At 37.6% G+C, this 26104-nt stretch overlaps 5 protein-coding genes, 3 long non-coding RNA genes and 1 pseudogene across 9 annotated transcripts in view; 8 read left to right on the forward strand and 1 right to left on the reverse strand.

The window, feature by feature from the left end:
• The window catches only part of LOC114481362 (ubiquitin carboxyl-terminal hydrolase 42-like), a 33500-nt gene extending 33270 nt beyond the window's left edge, over positions 1-230 (forward strand). The window contains exon 14 of the mRNA XM_028476145.1: positions 114-230. The gene's annotated coding sequence lies outside the window, so the exon portion shown is untranslated. The remainder of the gene's footprint in view (positions 1-113) is intronic.
• A 77-nt stretch (positions 231-307) lies between these two features.
• On the forward strand, positions 308-1455 carry LOC114481861 (ubiquitin carboxyl-terminal hydrolase 36-like). The gene is made up of 5 exons (XM_028476918.1): positions 308-320; positions 433-543; positions 664-768; positions 1191-1258; positions 1367-1455. Coding segments are annotated over exons 1-5 (375 nt in total). The 5' UTR covers positions 308-318.
• LOC114481365 (ubiquitin carboxyl-terminal hydrolase 42-like) lies at positions 1403-4655 on the forward strand. Its single transcript, XM_028476150.1, has 6 exons — positions 1403-1606; positions 1706-1817; positions 1906-2046; positions 3956-4056; positions 4340-4430; positions 4509-4655. The coding sequence occupies exons 1-6, from the start codon at positions 1518-1520 to the stop codon at positions 4632-4634; spliced, it is 660 nt and encodes a 219-aa protein (XP_028331951.1). The 5' UTR covers positions 1403-1517; the 3' UTR covers positions 4635-4655.
• Positions 4656-5211: 556 nt separating this feature from the next.
• Positions 5212-5740, forward strand: LOC114481771 (uncharacterized). Its single transcript, XR_003676274.1, has 3 exons — positions 5212-5253; positions 5363-5602; positions 5702-5740. It is a non-coding gene; the product is annotated as an uncharacterized LOC114481771 (long non-coding RNA).
• A 165-nt stretch (positions 5741-5905) lies between these two features.
• LOC114481773 (uncharacterized) lies at positions 5906-8598 on the forward strand. The gene is made up of 3 exons (XR_003676275.1): positions 5906-6042; positions 8390-8477; positions 8556-8598. It is a non-coding gene; the product is annotated as an uncharacterized LOC114481773 (long non-coding RNA).
• A 634-nt stretch (positions 8599-9232) lies between these two features.
• LOC114481772 (ubiquitin carboxyl-terminal hydrolase 42-like) lies at positions 9233-10875 on the forward strand. 2 transcript variants are annotated; one of them, XM_028476812.1, is made up of 6 exons: positions 9233-9299; positions 9409-9648; positions 9748-9859; positions 9948-10088; positions 10546-10630; positions 10709-10875. In XM_028476812.1, the coding sequence occupies exons 2-5, from the start codon at positions 9560-9562 to the stop codon at positions 10627-10629; spliced, it is 426 nt and encodes a 141-aa protein (XP_028332613.1). In that variant the 5' UTR covers positions 9233-9299; positions 9409-9559; the 3' UTR covers position 10630; positions 10709-10875. The 2 variants fall into 2 exon arrangements, with proteins under 2 accessions (XP_028332613.1, XP_028332612.1); XM_028476811.1 differs by having other exon boundaries at positions 10546-10774.
• A 6673-nt stretch (positions 10876-17548) lies between these two features.
• Positions 17549-18490, forward strand: LOC114481863 (voltage-dependent anion-selective channel protein 2-like; annotated as a pseudogene).
• A 554-nt stretch (positions 18491-19044) lies between these two features.
• On the forward strand, positions 19045-19925 carry LOC114481259 (uncharacterized). Its single transcript, XR_003676228.1, has 2 exons — positions 19045-19237; positions 19363-19925. It is a non-coding gene; the product is annotated as an uncharacterized LOC114481259 (long non-coding RNA).
• Positions 19926-20000: 75 nt separating this feature from the next.
• LOC114481257 (zinc finger BED domain-containing protein 4-like) lies at positions 20001-23958 on the reverse strand. Its single transcript, XM_028475927.1, has 2 exons — positions 21263-23958; positions 20001-21058 (listed from the first exon to the last, which is right to left on the reverse strand). The coding sequence occupies exons 1-2, from the start codon at positions 22504-22506 to the stop codon at positions 20380-20382; spliced, it is 1923 nt and encodes a 640-aa protein (XP_028331728.1). The 5' UTR covers positions 22507-23958; the 3' UTR covers positions 20001-20379.
• Between the last annotated feature and the right edge of the window lie 2146 nt (positions 23959-26104).

A 26104-nucleotide genomic window follows, 5' to 3' on the forward strand; every position in this document is an offset into this window, starting at 1 on the left:
CCAATCCTTTCAATTATAGCTAATATAAATGGTGCTAGTTTGAAATCTTAAAATATTGCTTGTAAAAAGTTGAATGTAATTGCATTATAATAATGTGTGCTTTGTGTGTCCAGCTATGAACAGTAGATCTGGCATTGAAATGCCCAGGAAGGTCCTGTTCTCTCCTGACCGGCTTCTCCTAAAATGGGCCAGGGTCCATGACATTGGTGCAGGTCTGATGAACGCGGGGAACACCTGTTATCTTAACTCAGTTCTCCAATGCATCACCTACACACCACCGTTGGCAAACTACATGCTGACCAAGGAGCACTCCAAGACATGTAATTATGAACTTTTACACCATTGTTGATCAGTTTTGGTATATCTATGCACTCCTTTCCAGGGTAATTCCTCTAATGCTAATGAGAATTTGCTCATCTTTTATTTTTGTAGGTCACGAACCAGGATTTTGTATGATGTGCATCATGGAAAACCACATCCTACAGGTATTTGCCAACTCAGGCAGAGTCATCAGGCCTACTGGTGTGCTCAAGGAGCTCAAAAGTAAGTGACACCAGCAAAGCTATAATATTGAAGCGTTGCAGGTCATTTTTACTAAGACGACGTCAAAATCAACTTTTCTTGTGTTCAGCTTTACTAAGATGTTTTTTTTTTTTTTCCAATTGCAGCGATTGCAAAACACTTCCAGTCTGGAAACCAGGAGGATGCGCACGAGTTCCTGCGATACACAGTGGAAGCGATGCAACAGTCCTGCTTACCTGCAATCAAGTAAGTTTCATTCACCTTCCAGCATAGAGCAGGGACAATAAAAAATATAGGTTTTAATTTTTTTTCTCAATTGATAAAATGTGGGAAAGCTTGATATGAAACATATTTTAATAATTGTTACCTACATTTGTGTGAAACTGTACAAAGAACTATTACATGGTTCCCAGTTTTTCATTAAATTATAATTGACAATTTTTTTTCATAGAATTTTCATGGCAATTACAATTACAAAGTCAATTATCTGATCTCAATTGCAATTTATTTACAATTATGAGAGCAACAGATTTTTTTTAAAATTACAATTACGCCATATTTGTAAATAATTATCAATTACGTGACTACAATTAGAATTGACCCTAACCCTGGTATCAAGTCACATGTTGTTCATTCTTGTTTGACACCATGTTTTGTGCTTCTTATAGACTGGACAGGCAAACGCAGGCAACCACGTTAATCCACCAAGTATTTGGAGGCTATTTACGCTCCAGAGGTATGATATTTGTTACTTTTTTATATTCCAACATATTGTTTGTGTTCTCATGGTTTGACTCAACTACATACTGTACATGGCATTGATTTATTTTTTTTCCTTTTACAGTGAAATGTTTAAACTGCCAAGCTGTTTCGGATACGTTTGATCCTTTTCTGGATGTCACTCTGGATATTCAGGATATTTGTTGGATTTAATCTGATTAACGTTTAAAGATTTGTTCATCAGAACATGATCAGTTAAACTGTTTTCTCTTCCCATGCAGAAAGCTTCCACTGTGTCCGAGGCTTTGGAGCAGTTTGTAAAGGCAGAGCAGCTTGGTGGTGAAAACGCGTACAAGTGCTCAAAGTCAGTGAATAATTCTTAACCAAATGTCTGCTCTTTTTCTTTCTTATAATCATAGTAGTTTTCCAGCAAACTAATGAAACAATTATTTCCTTCCATTAGATGTGAACACATGGTCACGGCCACTAAGCGATTCACAGTTCATAAGAGCACCAACGTGCTGACTGTCTCTCTTAAGAGATTTGATGACTTCACTGGAGGGAAGATCGCAAAGGTATCCTCACTATGTGCAAACAGAAGATTATCTCATGTATTCTGTTGGTTTCCGACTGCTTTTAATTCCTGTTTTGTTTGTTAATCAGCACGTGAAATACTCTGAGTACTTGGATCTACGTCCATTCATGTCTAAGACTCAAGGAAAGCCTCGGATCTACAGCCTGTACGCTGTACTGGTTCACTCTGGGCACAGTGATCGTTATGGTCACTACTTCTGCTACGTCAAGGTACTGGCACTGCTTTTTACCTGCTAACCCAGTGTTTGTCAAATGGGGGTACGCAATGGCAATACAGGGGGTATTTGAGAAAGAGAGAGTGAGGAAAATTAACAAATAAAAGCATTATTTTTAGTTAAAAATGATAATCATACTAAATAGGCAGTGGATATCGGTTGCTGTATCAACATTCTATCCGTACGCAGCGCCCCCATTTGACCAGTTTAGGTCACGTGACTAAGAATAAACTTAACCCTAAAAGTTGTTGCGATATTGGGTTATAACCTAACCCTAAGATGTAGTTGTACTTTGGTAACCGTACTATTAGCACCGGGGGTTGTCCGTACAAATAGACACTTTCTACTAAATATTACCAGCAACTCACAAAGTGGCACCAAAAACACATGTACTAAGAGAGAGAAAAATACTATTAACGGTAACACACAAAACGACAAAGACACATTAAATAAAATAAATTAAAAAAAAACACAAGATCACTTCAAAATACACACAAAAAAACAAAGAAACATACAATACGGCATAAGAAGTGACACCAAAAACACACACACAGAGAGAATGATTTAATCAGTGATTCTCAACTGGTGGGTCGCAGACCTGTACTGATTGGGACGCGGACAGCTGGTCAAAAATAAATATTAAATTTCTCTCATGCTGTACTTGTCTTTTATTTTGAAATAAACTTTCCATTTGACAGAAATGCATGTTGACCAGGAAAATATGTAGATTTATGTTTTAAAAAAGATTATATATGTGTTGTTCAACGGTTATTTTTGAATAACAAAATTTGATTTGAATTCTTAGAAAAAAAAAAAAAGTGGGTCGTAATTTAATAACCGTTGCAAAATGTGGGTCCCAGGGTGAGACCAGTTGAGAACCCCTGATTTAAATAATACCAACAACACAAAAACACACAAAGTAAGAGATAAATATACTGAATAATAACAATAACAAACAACAAAATACACAAAATGACACAAAATGGTGATAGAAATGATTTTGATTAGAACATGAACTGAAAATATAATAAAGTGAATCTTGGTCTCACACCAGGTGGGAAATAACCAGCATTCATAAAAACCATAGAGATAAATCTAAATACTGTTTCATTCCACTTGTTTACAAAATTATATTCTTTAAAATGTGTGTTATCACTCATTTATTCCATCATTACGCTCTGTGCTGAAAAGCGTGTCAGGGTTGGGGTCAACTACATTTTTCAGTTACAATTACATTTTCAATTACATCTCAATTATGATTGCAGTGAAAGTCAATTACAATTACGCCATATTTGTAATTAAGTATCAATTACTAAAGTTAAATTACGATGAATCACAATTACTGAGCCTGAAATAAATAACCTAATAAAAGTTAACCTTCCTCTTGTGTTAGCTTTCTGTTAGCATCTCTTATGACAACGGCTCCTAAATCAGCTGTAAAATACACTAAAAATAAATATATATAATTTAATTTATTTATTATCTATTGATTACCTCATTAGGCTTCCTAATCAATGAAATTATAGGTTTTAAACATTTTTGTGTGGGTGTCTGAGTCTTTTTTGTGTCAGTATATCCTTCGGTTTATTTATTTATTTTAAATGGTAAAATGTGGTAAAGCTTGATATGAAACATATTTTAATAATTGTATATTATGCGTAGAAATGTACATAGAAGTGTTACATGTTTCCCCAGTTTTGCGTTAAACTAAAATTGACAAATATTCTGGAATTTTCATGGCAATCACAATTACAAAGTTAACTATCAAAACTCAATTACAAGATTTTATTACGCCATGATTGTAAATTAATGATCAATTACGCAATTACAATTATAATTGATCTGAACCCTGTCTTGTGTAAATGTCATTGAGAGCTATAGCTGATTGTGTGTGTGTTTTACAGGCGAGTGACAACCAGTGGTACAGGATGAACGACACTAAAGTGTCAAAAAGTGACATCAGTGCTGTCCTGAAACACCAAGCCTATGTTCTGTTCTACAACAAGTAAGTGATGATTGATTATTAATCATTTCAAAAGGAAATCATTTCAATACTATTTTCTCCCACTTAATTTAGTAGTTTTGATGGGGAAAAAAATCCTGTAAAACGATGAATTAGGGACTATTCTTTCCAAGAAAATAAAAGTGGTTTTAATCAAGGCTGCCATGTTAATTGTAATTAGTAAAAATTCTGGTCACTGTAATCGTTATTAAACATGGGTAATTGAAAATGTAATTGAAACTGAAAAATGATATTGACCACCTTGTGTGTTTTTTTTGTATTTCAGGCAAGAGGCTCCTTTGACCTCCTCATCCCAGTCCAGTTTGACTCAGAAGATTCCTCCTCCTCGTCCTCCTCCTGCTGCTGCTCCTGCTAATGTTAGCCACCACCTCTCCATTCCTTTAACTTCACCTAAATCTCTGGATCACTTTCTCACAACACGTCTCAATCTGCAGGTTTGCCTGGATGTCAGAGCACAGCCCTTATCCACCCAGCCACAAAGCTCTCAGGACTCCAAAAAACGGAAGAAGAAGAATGAGATGAAGGAGAAGAAGAAGGCGAGGAATGAGAACAAACAGTGACAGCTCGTATAAAACTCCCAAATGTATGTTGTATTGACTATTATTTCCTTTTAATTATGTCACATTTTGGTTCACACAATATTCTATTGTAGCCAAATGTGAAATGTCCAGGTACACAGTGAGCATGTGTAGTTAATGGGCCCAATAGACTAAATTAATTGCATCACAACTCTGTGACGTGGTAGCTTTCTGTGAATGGGAATCCAACATTATTTATTGAATAATTCTTGGTTGAATATATTAAGATTTGTGTCATAAAAGTTTCATTTTTTTAGACCTGTAACATAGTTCCCCAGTTTTGCGTTAAATTATAATTGACAATTTTTTTTCATAGAATTTTCATGGCAATTACAATTACAAAGTCAATTATCTGATCTCAATTGCAATTTAATTACAATTATGAGAGCAACAGATTTTTTTTTAAATTACAATTACGCCATATTTGTAAACAATTATCAATTACGTGACTACAATTAGAATTGACCCTAACCCTGGTATCAAGTCACATGTTGTTCATTCTTGTTTGACACCATGTTTTGTGCTTCTTATAGACTGGACAGGCAAACGCAGGCATCCACGTTAATCCACCAAGTATTTGGAGGCTATTTGCGCTCCAGAGGTATGATATTTGTTACTTTTTTATATTCCAACATATTGTTTGTGTTCTCATGGTTTGACTCAACTACATACTGTACATGGCATTGATTTATTATTTTTTCCTTTTACAGTGAAATGTTTAAACTGCCAAGCCGTTTCGGATACGTTTGATCCTTTTCTGGATGTCACTCTGGATATTCAGGATATTTGTTGGATTTAATCTGATTAACGTTTAAAGATTTGTTCATCAGAACATGATCAGTTAAACTGTTTTCTCTTCCCATGCAGAAAGCTTCCACTGTGTCCGAGGCTTTGGAGCAGTTTGTAAAGGCAGAGCAGCTCGGTGGTGAAAACGCGTACAAGTGCTCAAAGTCAGTGAATAATTCTTTACCAAATGTCTGCTCTTTTTCTTTCTTATAATCATAGTATTTTTCCAGCAAACTAATGAAACAATTATTTCCTTCCATTAGATGTGAAGACATGGTCACGGCCACTAAGCGATTCACAGTCCATAAGAGCGCCAACGTGCTGACTGTCTCTCTTAAGAGATTTGATGACTTCACTGGAGGGAAGATCTTAAAGGTATCCTTACTATGTGCAAACAGAAGATTATCTCATGTATTCTGTTGGTTTCCGACTGCTTTTAATTCCTGTTTTGTTTGTTAATCAGCACGTGAAATACTCTGAGTACTTGGATCTACGGCCATTCATGTCTAAGACTCAAGGAAAGCCTCGGATCTACAGCCTGTACGCTGTACTGGTTCACTCTGGGCACAGTGATCGTTATGGTCACTACTTCTGCTACGTCAAGGTACTGGCACTGCTTTTTACCTGCTAACCCAGTGTTTGTCAAATGGGGGTACGCAATGGCAATACAGGGGGTATTTGAGAAAGAGAGAGTGAGGAAAATTAACAAATAAAAGCATTATTTTTAGTTAAAAATGATAATAATACTAAATAGGCAGTGGTTATCGGTTGCTGTATCAACATTCTATCTGTATGCAGCGCCCCCATTTGACCAGTTTGGGTCACGTGACTAAGACTAAACTTAACCCTGAAAGTTGTTGGGATATTGGGTTATAACCTAACCCTAAGATGTAGTTGTACTTTGGTAACCGTACTATTAGCACCGGGGGTTGTCCGTACAAATAGACACTTTCTACTAAATATTACCAGCAACTCACAAAATGACAACAAAAACACACAAATTAAGAGAAAAATATAGTGAATAATACAAAAACAAAGTGGCACCAAAAACACATGTACTAAGAGAGAGAAAAATACTATTAACGGTAACACACAAAATGACAAAGACACATTAAATAAAATAAATTAAAAAAAAACACAAGATCACTTCAAAATACACACAAAAAACAGAGAAACATACAATACGGCATAAGAAGTGACACCAAAAACACACACACAGAGAGAATGATTTAATCAGTGATTCTCAACTGGTGGGTCGCAGACCTGTACTGAGTGGGACGCGAACAGCTGGTCAAAAACAAATACTAAATTTCTCTCATGCTGTACTTGTCTTTTATTTTGAAATAAACTTTCCATTTGACAGAAATGCATGTTGACCAGGAAAATATGTAGATTTATGTTTTAAAAAAGATTATATATGTGTTGTTCAACGGTTATTTTTGAATAACAAAATTTGATTTGAATTCTTAGAAGAAAAAAAAAAGTGGGTCGTAATTTAATAACCGTTGCAAAATGTGGGTCCCAGGGTGAGACCAGTTGAGAACCCCTGATTTAAATAATACCAACAACACAAAAACACACAAAGTAAGAGATAAATATACTGAATAATAACAATAACAAACAACAAAATACAAAATGACACAAAATGGTGATAGAAATGATTTTGATTAGAACATGAACTGAAAATATAATAAAGTGAATCTTGGTCTCACACCAGGTGGGAAATAACCAGCATTCATAAAAACCATAGAGATAAATCTAAATACTGTTTCATTCCACTTGTTTACAAAATTATATTTTTTAAAATGTGTGTTATCACTCATTTATTCCATCATTACGCTCTGTGCTGAAAAGTGTGTCAGGGTTGGGGTCAACTACATTTTTCAGTTACAATTACATTTTCAATTACATCTCAATTATGATTGCAGTGAAAGTCAATTACAATTACGCCATATTTGTAATTAAGTATCAATTACTAAAGTTAAATTACGATGAATCACAATTACTGAGCCTGAAATAAATAACCTAATAAAAGTTAACCTTCCTCTTGTGTTAGCTTTCTGTTAGCATCTCTTATGACAACGGCTCCTAAATCAGCTGTAAAATACACTAAAAATAATTATATATAATTTAATTTATTTATTATCTATTGATTACCTCATTAGGCTTCCTAATCAATGAAATTATAGGTTTTAAACATTTTTGTGTGGGTGTCTGAGTCTTTTTTGTGTCAGTATATCATTCGGTTTATTTATTTATTTTAAATGGTAAAATGTGGTAAAGCTTGATATGAAACATATTTTAATAATTGTATATTATGCGTAGAAATGTACATAGAAGTGTTACATGTTTCCCCAGTTTTGCGTTAAACTAAAATTGACAAATATTCTGGAATTTTCATGGCAATCACAATTACAAAGTTAACTATCAAAACTCAATTACAAGATTTTATTACGCCATGATTGTAAATTAATGATCAATTACGCAATTACAATTATAATTGATCTGAACCCTGTCTTGTGTAAATGTCATTGAGAGCTATAGCTGATTGTGTGTGTGTTTTACAGGCGAGTGACAACCAGTGGTACAGGATGAACGACACTAAAGTGTCAAAAAGTGACATCAGTGCTGTCCTGAAACACCAAGCCTATGTTCTGTTCTACAACAAGTAAGTGATGATTGATTATTAATCATTTCAAAAGGAAATCATTTCAATACTATTTTCTCCCACTTAATTTAGTAGTTTTGATGGGGAAAAAAATCCTGTAAAACGATGAATTAGGGACTATTCTTTCCAAGAAAATAAAAGTGGTTTTAATCAAGGCTGCCATGTTAATTGTAATTAGTAAAAATTCTGGTCACTGTAATCGTAATTAAACATGGGTAATTGAAAATGTAATTGAAACTGAAAAATTATATTGACCACCTTGTGTGTTTTTTTTGTATTTCAGGCAAGAGGCTCCTTTGACCTCCTCATCCCAGTCCAGTTTGACTCAGAAGATTCCTCCTCCTCCTCCTCCTGCTGCTGCTCCTGCTAATGTTAGCCACCACCTCTCCATTCCTGTAACTTCACCTAAATCTCTGGATCACGTTCTCACAACACGTCTTAATCTGCAGGTTTGCCTGGATGTCAGAGCACAGCCCTTATCCACCCAGCCACAAAGCTCTCAGGACTCCAAAAAACGGAAGAAGAAGAATAAGATGAAGGAGAAGAAGAAGGCGAGGAATGAGAACAAACAGTGACAGCTCGTATAAAACTCCCAAATGTATGTTGTATTGACTATTATTTCCTTTTAATTATGTCACATTTTGGTTCACACAATATTCTATTGTAGCCAAATGTGAAATGTCCTGGTACACAGTGAGCATGTGTAGTTAATGGGCCCAATAGACTAAATTATTTGCATCACAACTCTGTGACGTGGTAGCTTTCTGTGAATGGGAATCCAACAATTTTTATTGAGTAATTCTTGGTTGAATATATTATTATTTGTGTCATAAAAGTTTCATTTTTTAGACCTGTAACATAGTTCCCCAGTTTTGCGTTAAATTATAATTGACAATTTTTTTTCATAGAATTTTCATGGCAATTACAATTACAAAGTCAATTATCTGATCTCAATTGCAATTTAATTACAATTATGAGAGCAACAGATTTTTTTTTAAATTACAATTACGCCATATTTGTAAACAATTATCAATTACGTGACTACAATTAGAATTGACCCTAACCCTGGTATCAAGTCACATGTTGTTCATTCTTGTTTGACACCATGTTTTGTGCTTCTTATAGACTGGACAGGCAAACGCAGGCAACCACGTTAATCCACCAAGTATTTGGAGGCTATTTGCGCTCCAGAGGTATGATATTTGTTACTTTTTTATATTCCAACATATTGTTTGTGTTCTCATGGTTTGACTCAACTACATACTGTACATGGCATTGATTTATTATTTTTTCCTTTTACAGTGAAATGTTTAAACTGCCAAGCCGTTTCGGATACGTTTGATCCTTTTCTGGATGTCACTCTGGATATTCAGGATATTTGTTGGATTTAATCTGATTAACATTTAAAGATTTGTTCATCAGAACATGATCAGTTAAACTGTTTTCTCTTCCCATGCAGAAAGCTTCCACTGTGTCCGAGGCTTTGGAGCAGTTTGTAAAGGCAGAGCAGCTCGGTGGTGAAAACGCGTACAAGTGCTCAAAGTCAGTGAATAATTCTTTACCAAATTTCTGCTCTTTTTCTTTCTTATAATCATAGTAGTTTTCCAGCAAACTAATGAAACAATTATTTCCTTCCATTAGATGTGAAGACATGGTCACGGCCACTAAGCGATTCACAGTTCATAAGAGCGCCAACGTGCTGACTGTCTCTCTTAAGAGATTTGATGACTTCACTGGAGGGAAGATCGCAAAGGTATCCTCACTATGTGCAAACAGAAGATTATCTCATGTATTCTGTTGGTTTCCGACTGCTTTTAATTCCTGTTTTGTTTGTTAATCAGCACGTGAAATACTCTGAGTACTTGGATCTACGTCCATTCATGTCTAAGACTCAAGGAAAGCCTCGGATCTACAGCCTGTACGCTGTACTGGTTCACTCTGGGCACAGTGATCGTTATGGTCACTACTTCTGCTACGTCAAGGTACTGGCACTGCTTTTTACCTGCTAACCCAGTGTTTGTCAAATGGGGGTACGCAATGGCAATACAGGGGGTATTTGAGAAAGAGAGAGTGAGGAAAATTAACAAATAAAAGCATTATTTTTAGTTAAAAATGATAATCATACTAAATAGGCAGTGGATATCGGTTGCTGTATCAACATTCTATCCGTACGCAGCGCCCCCATTTGACCAGTTTAGGTCACGTGACTAAGACTAAACTTAACCCTAAAAGTTGTTGCGATATTGGGTTATAACCTAACCCTAAGATGTAGTTGTACTTTGGTAACCGTACTATTAGCACCGGGGGTTGTCCGTACAAATAGACACTTTCTACTAAATATTCTGTTCACTGTAATCGTAATTAAACATGGGTAATTGAAAATGTAATTGAAACTGAAAAATTATATTGACCACCTTGTGTGTTTTTTTTGTATTTCAGGCAAGAGGCTCCTTTGACCTCCTCATCCCAGTCCAGTTTGTCTCGGAAGATTCCTCCTCCTCCTCCTGCTGCTGCTCCTGCTAATGTTAGCCACCACCTCTCCATTCCTTTAACTTCACCTAAATCTCTGGATCACGTTCCCACAACACATCTCAATCTGCAGGTTTGCCTGGATGTCAGAGCACAGCCCTTATCCACCCAGCCACAAAGCTCTCAGGACTCCAAAAAACAAAAGAAGAAGAAGGACTGCAGAAAAGATCATTGGTGTCGATCTGCCCTCCATCCAAGACTTATACCTGTCCAGGGTCAGAAAACGGGCAGGTAACATCACTGCAGACCCCTCTCACCCTGCACACAATCTGTTTAAACTCCTCCCCTCAGGCAGACGCTACAGATCACTGTACGCCAAAACAACCCGCCATAAAAACAGTTTCTTCCCCCAGGCTGTCACTCTGATCAACACTAAACAGTCAAAGAGTGTCAGACCTGGTTCTGTGAAAAAACCCTGGAACCAAAAATAACAACCCTGGATCAATCTGACACTGAGAATGTTCATGTACATACCTTTAATTTAAATGTTCTCCTGCACTACTTATCAATGCTCTACTGCACTATTTTCCTTTTATTATTATTATATTTTATTATTATCTTTCTTTTCTATTATTTTCCTTCTTTTTATCTTATTTTTTTATTTTTATTTATTTATTTATTTATTTTATTATTTTTTTTTATACTATTATTATTATTATTATTATTATTATTATTATTATTATTATTATTATCTTGTTATTTTATCGAGTTTGCACATTATAGTCTAACTACTGTTTATATTTATACTTATGTTTATACTTATCATCTTTTCTAGTTGATTGTTTATTATTGAATGTTTTCACTATTGGAGAGAACACAGTTGACCGAGTCAAATTCCTCGTGTGTACAACATACACTTGGCGAATAAAGATGATTCTGATTCTGATTCTGATTATTGCTGCAGTGCCGCCACCTACTTTGTTGGAGTCACACACATATATATATACGTATATAAATATAGGCCTGGGCTGATAACAGATTTTGCTGGACAATATATTGTCCCACAAATTATTGCAGATAAACGATATTGTCAATTTTTTTAGACCAAATTAACCACAAAATAATGATAACATATAAAAATGCAAGTACAACCTTTCAAACGCAATACACTTGTATTTCTCATTAGTGTATTTTACCATTGAAACTTCAAAAACTTTTAAATATTTTAAACAAATAAAACAAACAATTTAAATAAAATGGACTGTCTCTGTTTGCTAAAAATTATACTTTAATAGATATCACAAACAAAAACAATAAAATAAACCCCATCTCTGTTCAGGAAAAAAAAAAAAACACCTCAAATGCAAAACCACACACAAAGCAATAAATAAAATGGTTTATCAAGTCTCTCTCAAAAAACAAAATTGCACTTGCAATAAATAATAAACATTGAGGCACAGAGGTATATAGTTGTACATTCCTTGTCAGCTAACACTTCCAATCCAGTTAAAACCTTTGTAAACAAAAATGCTAGCGGCCCCGCCTCCACCTGTTTCATTTTGTTCAGTTTTCATTCAGTCTTAAACCAAACAGAATGAACCAAATAGTTTCTAGTTTACTCCGTTAATTCCGCTACGGATCAAACATACTGGTGCTGAGGGTGAAGCCCCTTGTAACCCATCCTGTTTGGAGGCGAAAGACGAGGAAAACAAAATACTTAGACTTAGCTTGGTTGCTAGCCTCGCTCGGCATCCCCGCTTCTACTTCCAATCACATCTCCTCCACTGGCGGACACCGCGGGTAAGAGGTTCCGCTGCTTCATAGGCCGCTGAGTGTAACCGGCGTAGCAATCCGAAGCTCAGTAGTAGGTCGAGAGTTGCCGCATCTACCGGACTATAACTGTTTGATTTCCCTAATCTAAGATTGCCTGGAGTTGGAATACTATCTTAGAGTAATTACGTTGCAGGTTCACTGAAAAATTATTAGAAATGACTGAGTTATCTGCTGTGTAATATGTGTTGCTAACACTAGCCTCTGCTGTCGGCTGCAGAGGCTACGCATGATAATGGCACTATACAGAGGCCGGAAAACTTACCGAGTTCATTTTGTTTACCGTCCGGTTAATTGATTTATCGATTATCTTCCCAGGCCTATATATATATATAATTATATAATTTACAATATACATTTATCGGAGCACTTACATCAGTGATTTTAGATGCAGACCGATAAAATCCAATATTTGTTTTCTGGCGGATATCGGTTCGGGACATCCTTAATAAGCACTGCATGTGTAAACTTTACAGGTAGGAATGGGATCATCCTCAATTGAAAGGTGAAGGAGCAAAATCTTTCCAACCTCAACCAGTTAACATTCCTCATTAGGGATGTAACGATTAATCGTAAGGCAGTTAAAAATCGATTCATAGGTACAACGGTTCACATCGATGCTCTGAAAATTGAATCGCAGTACTTTTTTTAACCAGCAGAGGGCGCTATATATTTATCCTTCCAGAAGCGGACGTGACGGGCGGAATCTGCTACTATTTTCTTTCTGGCCGCCATTTACTGTTAAACATGCTCATAAATGATTCTTTACTCCTTTAGCACCAAAAGAATATCTGTAATATTACTTGAATATCTGTAAAAGTCAGGTTTTTCTATTAACTCTGTCTGCTAAGCATAGCTTCTCTTCTTCACTGCATGCCAACCGACCACTGGGTTACCAGCGCCCTCTGCTGGTCTAAACAAATATCTGACGTAAATACAGTAAAATGACTGTTTTTTTTTTTTTTAAAGTCCAATTGTTAAGGCACAAAATACATTTTCAGTTGCACTTTTAAAAAGAAAAAGAACTATTACGCAGTTTTGAATTGTTTATTATAGAACCAGAATTTAAATTAATAGGCTTCTTCATTTGTATTATTCCTTTATTTATTTCATTCAAGATTTATTTTTAGTTAAATTGCATCATTTTGAATAGTTTATCAAGGGATTCTTTTGACAATGAAAAATAAAAGGAACATAGTATAGTATTTTCCCCAAAAAAATGAAGGAATATTTTTCAGTCATTTGTCATCATTCCCATTTTGTAAAATAAATCGTGAGAAAATCGTATCGTGAACCCAGTATCGTGAATCGAATCGTATCGGGAGTTGAGTGAATCGTTACATCCCTATTCCTCATAGAGGAGTGGAACAGGATACCAGTGTCCACCTGTGCAGTTCATTATTTACACACCCGAGACAAATAAAGGGGAAGTGAAAAACAAGCATTCCTGTCTCGTCAATAGTTTTGCTGTTTTTCTAAATTAGAGCAATGAAAGCCATTTTGAAAGTCGCAATTCTTGAGCGTGCAATCTGCCATTTTGAATGTGACGTGTCTGTAAACCACCAAAACAAAATGGCCAGCAGCATGAACCGTTTCACACTTTAACAAGTGCAAAGAAAAACTGGTATTGACTCAGTGATTTAATGACCCATTCCCTGTTTCACTGCACTGGCAGGTGTGTACTTAGACAACCATTGGTTTAATGTTTGTTACAAATAAACCAGCTGCTTAGCTGACTCAGCAAAACGAGCAGCTTATCACTAACGGCTTTAAACAAACATTTTTCCTGATGTGCTGTGACGGGGTCTACAACAAAGGGGGTCCACAGACCCTCACAAACTGTCAATAAAGCAGTGAAATGCTGCTGGGTAATAATAACAGTATCCATTCACTGATCTGATCTCAGTGCCAAGATACTGTAAACACAAATATTCTCATATGTAGGGAATATATACCCAGAGGTGATAGTAATGGGTTACATTACTTCTAAATCAGTCATTTTACTTGTACTTGAGTATGTTTTAAAATAAGTAAAGTCATTAGTTCAATTTCTATTATTCTATAAATGATTCTTTTATTTCCGTTTTATAATCTCATATTTAACATAATCCATATGATCGAAGCCCAAACACTTTCTTAGGTTCAGGTTGTGGTTTCTACCAATTATGTTGTTACCCACATGGCACATTTGGCATGGCACTATTATAGCGTTCATAAATGTAGCAATACTTAGAGCCTGAAAATGTTTTTTTATTATTAATTTAATTTATTGGTGTTATTTTATTTTTAAAAGAATTGTACATTTGGAAAAAACATTTAATGTTACACAGACGCCTTTGTGGAAAAATAATTAAGATTTGGTCTCTTTGTTTATAAATTTAAACATGAGATGTTTACTGTATTCAAGGGAACCATGGCAACAATGTACTACCAAAAATACACGTGGGTGCTGAAAGTAACAAATAACTTTTACTTTGAGTACTATTTAGCTAAGCTACTTTTTATTTTGTACTAGAGTATTTTACGTATGACAATTGTAATCAAATACTAGTACTTCTTCTTGAGTATGAGATATCAGTAGTCTTTCCACCTCTATATATACCTGATATAGTGAACAGTGTTTAAAAAAGACCCCTATGGACTGAAAGAAGGGCACTTGTTGGAGTGTTTCACTTCCCCTTTAATCACAAAGTTCCCCAACTGTAACTGTAAAACTGAAACTTTCTGAAATAAAACTACAAACAAGTTGTCAGCAGTTTAAAACATAGAGCTACAGGTAGATGTGAAACTAAATAAAACAAACTCAAACTCTGGAACAGTCATGTGACAAATCAATCAACAGTTCTTTTTGAGAAAGATTATATTTATTCTGGATACAGTGGAAACAGAAACTACAAAAATAGCAGTGGCGAGCAGTGCATTTCACACCTAGGCCTTCAGTGATGTCCTACACTGAATGAATCCACCTCTTAATAACATCATTATGATGTCATGTCTCTCTAAACCATACATTTATACACAAACAAACATAGTTGAGTACAACTACTTTATTTCCGGAGCATTTAAAATCAATACATCTGTATTAACAATTAAAAGTAGTAAAGTAAAAGTTATATGATCGCTTGGATACTGTCACAACTTAAAAATAAAAGGCAATTAGTCTACAAAAGTCCACTAAACAGCACATTGTCGCACCCGTAAAGCAGTTTCATTCATTCATTTCTGACAGTGGTGAAATGGTGTAGCCTACTCCTTGAACGTTTGATATAGATTAAAGCCAAACAATTCAGTCCCTTCACTGAAGTCACAGGTGCACCAGGTACCGGCACATTATGGGCTCTGTCTCGATGGTAAAGCGCAGGCTGCGCCCAGCGCGGCACGGTGCAGACCGCTCTACCAGACCGACAAGACAGGGCTTACGAAATAAAATCACAAAAATATAGAAATAAAAAGAAGAAAAAAAAGCTTTGTGGTCACCAAAACGACTATCCCCGCTTATTTGAACACAAAATCCATCCTCCTTTCTTTCCTCAAGAAGACTTCAATGACTGTTGTACAGTTTATCTGTCCGTCTCAGTTCCACCAATAAGTTCTTTTCTATCGACATGGAGGCTAGTGCTGAAAGCAGAGTCTCTCTGAACCTGTGAGCCAGGGATACCGCTCGTAGCTGCTGCTATGAAAGTGGAGCACAAACCCTTTTCCTGGCTGGGACAGGTTAGCTAGCGCGGGGGTTGGACAACCCATCCTCACAATATCAAGTTTTTCTTGAAAGGTCCATCTTGAAAATGGCGTTGCATGTAAATCAGCGACCAGATCAATCTCTTCTCCTCCTTCAGCCATTGTGGGTTGAAAAAAAACAGCGAAATTAACGTTTTCGCTCGTTCGAGTCGCTAATGGGACACCAGCTTCCATTTGGTTAACGTCACTCTACTTTGCATAGCGCTGCCTCTCACTAGTGCGTATCCAATCAGAGGACGTGAACGTCAGAACATGTCACGTTCAACGTGAGACCTGCTCGCTGGCCCTGATGTCCCCAACTCGAAATCTGATTGGTTATCACAGTCTGTCTGTTTCAGTTCATTTAAGTGTACAGGCCCCCCCCCACTTTTAATTCTGAAGGCCTCGGGAAGATTTCGTGGAGGCTGGCAACAAGTGACAGCTCAAATATGATTGGATGAAAGCTATAAGATAAATATACAATCCTGGAAGCAGCGCAACCAAGAGGAAAGCTATGAAATGAAGAGAAAAGACTATGAGGAATAATTTAGTACATATTTATGAAAAAAATATATTAAAATGAAATGTATTTTCTGATTATGTTTAGGCCAGCAGAGAAGGCCTTGCTGGCCCTGACGGCCCACCACTGAAAAATAGTATATATATAGTTGTGAACCTATTTACATTGTAGGGAACATATTATCTACAAATATGTAATTGGAGTCTAAAGCCACAAAAAACCACCACTTTAAAAAGAAAATAGACTAATATAAGACCTCGTTACAGTTATTTGCGTCATTATGCGCTTGCGCGACTTGCGGCGATGACGACTTAATACAAGATGGCGGCGACCCGGACACTATTTAATAAGAGCCTTAAAAGACATGGATATAATGAAAAGAGTGGATGGACGGAGGCATAAACGTGGAATTTCACAAGGACACACACAAATTAATTAAACAGACACAGACCTCGGTAAACGGAACAGGCTTCACCAGACGGTAGGCACTAGGACCCAGAGGTGGAGTAAATGCGTCCCCGAATTGCGTTCACAGGCTGTAATATCACCAGTTTATCATTTTACCAGTTGTTAGAACTACTGTCTTTACCAGGGAGATAATATTTATTACTGGTGATTGTTTTCACCCTTCCGCTCCCCGGTCCAAACTGAAACACACACACACGCATGTCACTCAGTCACATTAAGGAAAGTTGTGGTCATTATACGGGGTGGATTAAAGAATGAATAAAAGATTGTTTAATCCCGTTCTTCACCGTGTTATTATCACATTACAAAATAGTTTAAAAATAACAGGAATTAGTGCTGGTCTCGAACGGTCTTGAGGGAAAATCCCGAGTCCGAGACAAGACCGAGACCTTTAAAATTTGGTCTTGAGACCGGTCTCGACTACTACAACACAACTAAAAACCAAATACAAATGGCCTCAACACGGGCTGACGTTCACTGAGAAGTGGACCACAGAAAACACACTCGGGGCAGGAGTCTGTGTTGAGGATAAGGTCAGTTCAATGACACCGTGACTCTTTTCACCTACTTATTAAAGAAAGTGAGTCAAATGTGGCTGATTGAACCATTTTTTTTTTTTCAAATCACCAAAGGTTTGAAACTTTCCTTTGACACCATGTTTTCACCAAACACTGGGTAAGTGCAAACCTTTAATATCCAAGGTCATCTCATCTTTTGTTTGTTTAAGATTTTATTTAATCCCTCATTCCACAGAAAGAAGAGTAACATATTGAAAACAGCCTATAAGAGGGAGTACCTTAATGCGGGCCTGGATGTGGATTTTAACTTTGCTGGTCCCACCCTCCACGGAGCAGCAGTGGGTGGATATAAAGGTTGGCTGGGAGGCTGCCAGATGACCTTTGACTCTGCTAAGTCTAAGATGACCCAGGGCAATATTTCTCTCGGTTACAAGACTGAAAACACCCAGATTCACACCAACATGTACGTCTGCTTTGTTTAGATAAATTGTGATTGTAGTTGGCATGAAAATTCTACAAAAAACGGTCAAAGTTCATTTTGTGAACTCAATTATGATTACAACAGCAACAGATTTTTTGCAATTACAGTTAATCTATAATTTCTGTATTTAATATTTCCATGTATTGAATTGTGTGTGTTTTCCAGGCTAAGGTGAATAAATCCGGCCTCCTAGGATTGGGATACACTCAGAGTCTGCGGCCTGGTAAGGACAATATTTGAAGTACTTAAGAAAAGCCAGGTTTTATCAACCCAAATTATTTTTCCCCAGGTATAAAACTCACCCTATATGCCCTGTTGGACGGGAAGAATATCAACGCTGGTGGACACAAACTTGGCCTTGGTTTGGAAATGGAGACATGAAGCGTTTTATAAATTTAAGGATTATCTGATAATTCTTAGGTTGAGCTGTCCTCTCCAGTGTTGAAGTCAACCCGAAGTACAAACAGTAACAGTTTATGTCTTTGGTGTGGAAAAAATTTACAATAAAGCCTTGAAAACAAACATTTGATTTTGTTCTGATTTATGGTTCAGTAAAAAAATTGAATGCGAGCGAGTAAATAAAATAACAACAAAATCATGAGCTTTTATTTCATTTCAACGACTGTATCACAAGTTGGTAAAAAAAAAAAAAAAAACGCTCCAATAAGCTGTATATTGACGTTAGTTCAGTGTCGACTACAAACTAACGACACGCTACTGTGGTACCCCCACAAATAGGTGAGCTACAATTTATATATAGGTTTTTGTTTATTTTTTTATTTATTTTATTTATTTATTATTTGCAGTATTTTTGTAAACATTTAGTTAGTTTTGTACTATAATTTGATCAGTAGGGCTGAGTAGAGGAACTTCCATGGGGACCTGGTTTCTTGGGGGACAGGTAAAGGTGTGGCACGTTCCCCCGTCTCTTCAGAATAGTGATGGGAAAACCGGTTCTTTCCTCTGATTCGATTCTTTAACTCTCGAACATTAAATTGAACGAGTCCCGAACGAATCATTTCGTTCATTTGTACAGCAGATGGCGCTGAAGCCTGCACAATGCAGAACTCATACCGCCGACGTGTTTTCTCCAACTATAAATACTGTAGACAAGATGGTTTGCTTCAGGTGACAAAGTATAACACACAAAATGCCATAAGCTATTCAAGCCATTTGAAAACCCAGGAAAGCTAACACACACCACAATAATGTAACTTGTGTCCTGTATCCTCTCTGTTATCATTGTTTAACAGCACGGCAGTCTGGGTAACTGTCACGTGACAGTGAAAACAGACCAATCAGAGAGAAGTAATGCTGCTGGCGCAGAGCTCAGCCTGAGCCAGAGCTGTGAACCGATGAACGATGAACGAGAAAGACCCGGTCAGCCCGCGAGTCATGTGACAAAGGAACCAGTTGGACGAACGAGAACGAAGTACTGAGCTGTGAACGATGAACGAGAAAGACCCGGTCAGCCCGCGAGTCAGACTCGTGACAAATGAACGAGTTGGATGAACGAGAACAAGTACTGCTCTGCTCCACAGCCTGAGCAGACAGAGACCCTTTCGGCTGAGCAGTCGATCACATGACAGCTGGGGAGAGGACAGCGAATGTAAAACTAATTTTGACAATTAATGATACAATTAAAACAAAAAATAATAGTTGATGAGTTGCCTATGTTTACATGGTGCATTTATTGTGTCCAAAAAGTGACATTATTATTATTACTATTATTGTTATTTTTATTGTGTTTGTTGTTATCATTGTTATGTTTGATTATTTTGTGGCAGAGTATAACACAATAAATATGCTGATATAATTTTCGAAAATATTTATTTTTAAAGAGACTTATATATAAAACACACTTTACATTATATACACAACACTACACACATCTAAGAGACAAAAATAAAGTTAAATAGAAAAAGTTAAAGAATAAAATTAAATAAAAACCAAACCAACAATATTGCACAATTAAAAGTGACACATGTGTATTATATACACAACATACACATCTAAGAGTAAGAGACATAAAGTTAAATAGAAAAAGTTAAATAAGAATAAAATTAAATAAAAACCAAACCAAACCAACAATATTGCACAATTAAAAGTGACACATGTATATTACATACACAACACTATACACATCTAAGAGACATAAATAAAGTTAAATAGAAAAAGTTAAATAAGAATAAAATTAAATAAAAACCAAACCAAACCAAACCAACAATATTGCACAATTAAAAGTGACACATGTATATTAAAGGCCAGCTTTAAGGCAAGTTGGCATTTAGAAACACAAGCTGGCGGACCTTGGAGGGGCTGAGCCTGTTCCGTCTGTCTGTGATTATCTGCCCAGTCTTTGAGAAAACTCTCTCAGAGGGCACAGATGTGGCCACAATGCACAGTCTAGTTTTCATCACCTCACACAGAGTTTTGAATACGGGCGAGCACATCCTCCACCATGCCAGAGGATCTGATGAGCGGGATAGGAGTGGCTCTGCCAAGTAGGCCCGCATCTCCATCATGGCAGCAGTTGAGGTGCTCGATGTGGCAGAATCTGAGGAAGTGGAAGCCCTGGTGCTTGCAACCCTCTCATCGAAGTCTTCCCAAAACATGGCCCCTGTGCTGGCAGCCACAGAGGGATTTTGAGACTCCTCCTCCTCACTGTGACTGGGGTGGTTGTGTGCTGCAGCAGCTGTGATTCTCTTCACAGTGTCCTCTGCAGCCTTGCTGTTAACAAAAGCTTGCTTTTTGAACCTTGGGTCCAAACAAGTTGCATCAGCAAGCTTCTCAATGTGCTCCACCTTGCTGAACCTCTTCTGCATTTCAGACATCAGGCTGTCCACCAGTTTTTTAATAGGTTCATGGACTGACGGGCTTCTTTGATGGCGAGCAACAATCCTCTGAAGACCTCTTGCCATCAGAATCACTTTGGAGGCAGTCACAAACCTACAGACAGAGTTCAATTATTCATATTTTGTTCTCAAAAGCAGTTATAACAGTGTACTATCACAGATCAATGTCATGTGTCTTTGTTAACAGTAAGGATACAGTTAAAATCCATCACTAACTATATATATATTTTTAAATATGAAGTTTGTGCTTATTAAAAGTGAGTTAGTTTAATATAAATGAATTACTTTAACTACATACCTCTCAGCGCTCACTTCAACGGTGACCTCCTCAAAAGGTTTGAGGATGTCCGCTGTTTCCTGAGCAATTTCCCATTCCTCTGTGGACAGTGTGGATAGGGGTGCATTGATAAGTGCCAGGGTGGAGATGACTGGATCCTTGACATCAATGAACCTTTTCACCATATAAAATGTGGAATTCCACCTTGTAACCACATCCTGCTTCAAGCGCAGCTGCTCCTGGCCCATCTGTTGCTGTGTGGCCTTCAGCTTGTCTGAAGCAACTGTGCTTCTGTGGAAGTATTCCACCACAGCTTTTATTTTATGAACTGTACCCTGAACCTCTCTAAGTGCAGCTCTCACAACAAGATTTAAAACATGAGCAAAGCATGGTATGTGGTCCCAGTGCAGGTGGTCTCTCAGGGCTGCCACAATGTTGCTGGCATTGTCTGTGACACAAGCTACAACTTTGTCACTGACACCCCATTCATCTGCAACTCTCTTCAACTCACTTGCCAGGTGAGCAGAAGTGTGTCTGTCTGTCAAGACAAAACAGTCCAGGAGATGGGATGTCATTGCAAAATCCTGTACATAGTGGCAGGTCACAGACATGTAGCTTGTGGTTGTTACAGATGTCCAGCAGTCAGTTGTGAGGCATACAGCAGGAGCATTCTTGATTTTCTCCAACAACTCAGCTCTTATCTTTCCATACATCTTTGGCAGTAGAGTTTGAGAAAGTGTTTTCCTGCTTGGCAGAGTGTATGAAGGGTCCAGGGTCTTTGTGAATTCTTTGAAGCCTTTGTCCTCAACGATGGAGAATGGTTGATAGTCAGAAGCTATCATTTTAACCAGTGCTTCATCCAGTTTGCTCTGCCTGAGTGGATCCATTGGCCTTGTAATGTAAGTGCCCATATGTGTTTGTTGTGGCCTCCGTGGTCTAACTGCTGTTTGGGTGGTGGTGGTGGGTGCTGCTGGTGTACTGGATATTGCAGAAGCTGTAGCCAGTGTTGCAGCAGCAGTGATTTGAGGTCCAGATAAAGTGCTACTGGTGGAGATATTTGCAGCTGCTGCAGTGGCTCCATCGTCACTCTCCCCCCTCACTTGTGCTAACTGCACAGTTGGATGTGCCGTTTTAAGGTGTCTTCTCAAATTTGAAGTGCTTCCTCCTTGGGTTGATAAAATCCTTTTGCAAATATTGCATTTGGATTTAGTGGCTGAAACCTCACTGAAATGGTTCCAAATGTCACTCCTTTTCCTTCCACTCATTTTTCTGACCTGCTCAGACCCCTGTTGTTTGTGTTCTGATTTTACCTGGCACTTAATGTAAATGTAGGTGATGGGTGGGGGGATGGGTAACTGCCCATCATGGAGCCTTGAATGACAGTAGCGCTCAATTTGTGGCCCAGAATCACGTCACTCCTAGTAGTTCACTCTGTGCGACATTAAAATGTGACGAGGTGAAAAAAGCTATATCATTAGAGTCAAACAATTGCCACTTTGCACACAATTTCATGCCAAACCCCATTTAGCTCAGGTAGTAGAAAAATGTATAAATAATTACGCCAACTTGTGACGTGAATTAGTTTCGCACAGTGGGAGTGGATGCGACACCGGCATGTGCCGTGACTATAACCGAGTGAACCCCCTGTTGCGCTGTGTGAAAGTGTGTACGACTAATTATGCTCTCAAGTGCTCTTAAACCAGTATGCAAATTTGGGCTATGTGAGCTGCTGATCAGAGGCTCTAAAGTTAACATTTAGTGAGAATTTGTGGTGCGTTTCCACCTCCTTTTCTCATCCGATGCAAACCCGTTATGTAGGCTATCAGACTGACAGCGATACTGCAGCAGCAGACGAGCAGAGCAATACACAGATTAATATAGCGCAGGTAGACTTATATAAAAAATAAAAAAATCTCATGAAATTGTGACTTTTTCTCCGGACATGTCACAGAACACAGACGTGTGCAGAAAGTTTTGAACATGAGCAAAAGCAGAGTGGGTAACCGGAGCTATTAAGTGCAGCCTAGATGTTTAACGTAATTAAAATTATATTATTCAAATAAAAAAGGTTAAAAGAACCGGAGACCGCTGATTAGTTATGATTTCATGAATGAATAACGTATTGTGGTATTTTACTATTGTGTGGCAAATAACACAAAGTTAACACGTTGATATAATTTTCGAAAGTATTTATTTACAAACACATTCATTATATAGGCTATACAATAACACAACAAGGACTGAAGACCACTATAATTATGATTTCGTGAATAAATAATCTATATCGGGTGTCACATGACAAATAAACTGTAGATATCAGACATCAATCATTTCCTTGTTCAGCTCTCAGTCAACAGCCCCCCAGCCCCGTAGCTGTCTGAGCCACAGCTGTCACGTGACGAATGAACGAAAGAGCAATCCGTCATGATCCGTATGAACGAATCGTGAACGAACCGAACGAACTGCAGTGCTTGCTGCTCACAGACAGCCTGTCTGTCACGTGACTAAAGAACTGGGACCTGAGAATGGATCCAGCTGAGTGAGTGGTGAACGAATCATTTCTGTTTCCTGTCTGCTGCTGACTGAGCTCATGCAGCTGCTGCCATGTGGCGAGAGAAGGTACTGCATGAAAATGAACGAATCGCTCCCTGAGAAGACTCGTTACTCCCGAGTCATATAAAAGATTAGTTCATTTTGAACGAATCGTTCACGAACGATACAACACTACTTCAGAAGCGTTCTGGAGGGCGTTGTGTGAACATCCTGTCCTGATTCTTCTGTTACATCTACTTTTACAGGTCAGTAAAAGTACAAAAACACGATGGAATGTGGGGACCGGGTTAATGTTGACAGCACTAGAGGGGTTGCGTGATGTTTAAAATGTGTTTTCATAAGTTATGGGTGATTTTGGGGACAATCACATGTGCGGGCGTTCGGTCGGCGGCCGCCATCTTGGCACAGGCAAAGATCGTCCTGTAGCGGCCATTTTAGATAAAATGAGACGGGCCCAGTTCAGCCTGTAGCGGCCAATATAAATTTTGTCTTTTGTTTTACAGTTCTTGTTAGTTCATGGAAATTATAACACACATCATAAACATAATGCTTTGGTCCAGGCCCCTTGGTAGAGGCAAAGATGGTTTTTTTTATACACAAGTTAATGAAACTTGTGAACCTGTATAGGTAATGACAAGATTTAGGTTATCCTTAGAGTAAGACACTGAATGTACAGTCAGGTTAAACTGTATGTAGTTAAATGGTTATCGTTTAAAATTAGATTATGTATTAATTATATGTGTATTGTTAAGTTGATGTAAAGTGAGATGTGGAAATTGTTTGATGTGAAGTTTGTTAAGTGAGAAACTGGACTAAGTAAATACTGTATGTTATATGTGATTGTGATGGTGTGACATTAAAGAGAAGCGTTCTGGAGGCCGTTGTGTGAACATCCTGTCCTGATTCTTCTGTTACATCTACTTTTACAGGTATTTATATTTGTTATTGTGGTCATTCATTCGTGTGACCCGTAACACTACAAAAAAACCTTGTCAGAGTTTAAACGCCAGAGTCAGCCCGTCTCCCACGGTGAGCATGCTCAGACTGATCCGAATATCTTTGAGCAACTTCTTGTTGAGTTTATCGATGGCCACGGTGTCGTTGTCGTCTGGTGTCGGGTTCAGGACACGCCCCCCCCCACAGCACCTGCAGCAACACACACACACACTTTAGTTTTAAAGCATGTGCGTCAAACTCGTCCTGTTGCTTGGATTTTACAAACATTAACAAAAAGTTCTCACGTTGTCGATAGCAATGATGCCTCCTTTTCTCAGCAGCTGCAGAGACTTCTCATAATAGGTGTTGTCGCTAACTTTGTCCGCGTCGAAGAAGACAAAGTCGAAGGTTCCAGCCTGGCCTGATGACATGAGATCATCTGATGGGGACAGATATTAATTAGCACACAACTGTCCCAACATATGAATTTAAATACATTATAAAGAAAAATGTCATTAGAAGCTGTTTCCAAACTTCAGGTCAGTTCTAAATTACAATACAATGGTGTGTTTGTTAAGCAATACATTATTGAATCAATTGCTCAAAATTGGACTCCAGAGTAGTAATAATGAGATTAGATTTATTAAAGAACTGCTTAAATGGATATCTTTCTGTAAATATTCCAACGAGATTCTTTTCTTTTTTGTCTTTTTTTTTTTTTAACCGTATGTTAAATTGTGGTTTTGCTTATTCAGACAAGGTTTTTCAGGATTTTCATTACTCTCCTGACATGTTTCAACTGTTAACTGCCAGTCTTCCTCAGAGGAGTTCTGCTGATTGCCTTTGATGGTTCCTTTGAAGTTTCACTTGACTTCCATGTAATGGTTCCAGCGAGATCCATTTTCTCTTCTTTTTTAATAGTGTGTTAAGTTGAGGTTTTGTTTATTCTGACGATAACTGGAAGTTGACAGTTGAAACATTTCCTGAAGAACCTTGTCTGAATAAACAAAACCTCAACTTAGAATATCTTTCTAGTAAAGGGCCAGGATCTTCTTGCTCAGATAAAAAAACTATACTGGGTAAGTGCAAACCTTTAGTATCCAAGGTCATCGCATCTTTTGTTTGTTTAAGATTTTATTTAATCCCTCATTCCACAGAAAGAAGAGTAACATATTGAAAACAGCCTATAAGAGGGAGTACCTTAAAGCGGGCCTGGATGTGGATTTGGACTTTGCTGGTCCCACCCTCCACGGAGCAGCAGTGGGTGGATTCTGAGTAACACTTATTGTTCCAATAGCATTAAACCTACATCGGTGGACATTGTAACACTCAAAGCCACGAAAAATGTTGGACTTGGAGGATACGTCCTCGCTG

The sequence above is a fragment of the Gouania willdenowi genome, chromosome 19 (genome assembly GCF_900634775.1).
Source record: "Gouania willdenowi chromosome 19, fGouWil2.1, whole genome shotgun sequence".
Taxonomy (NCBI): Eukaryota; Metazoa; Chordata; class Actinopteri; order Blenniiformes; family Gobiesocidae; genus Gouania; species Gouania willdenowi.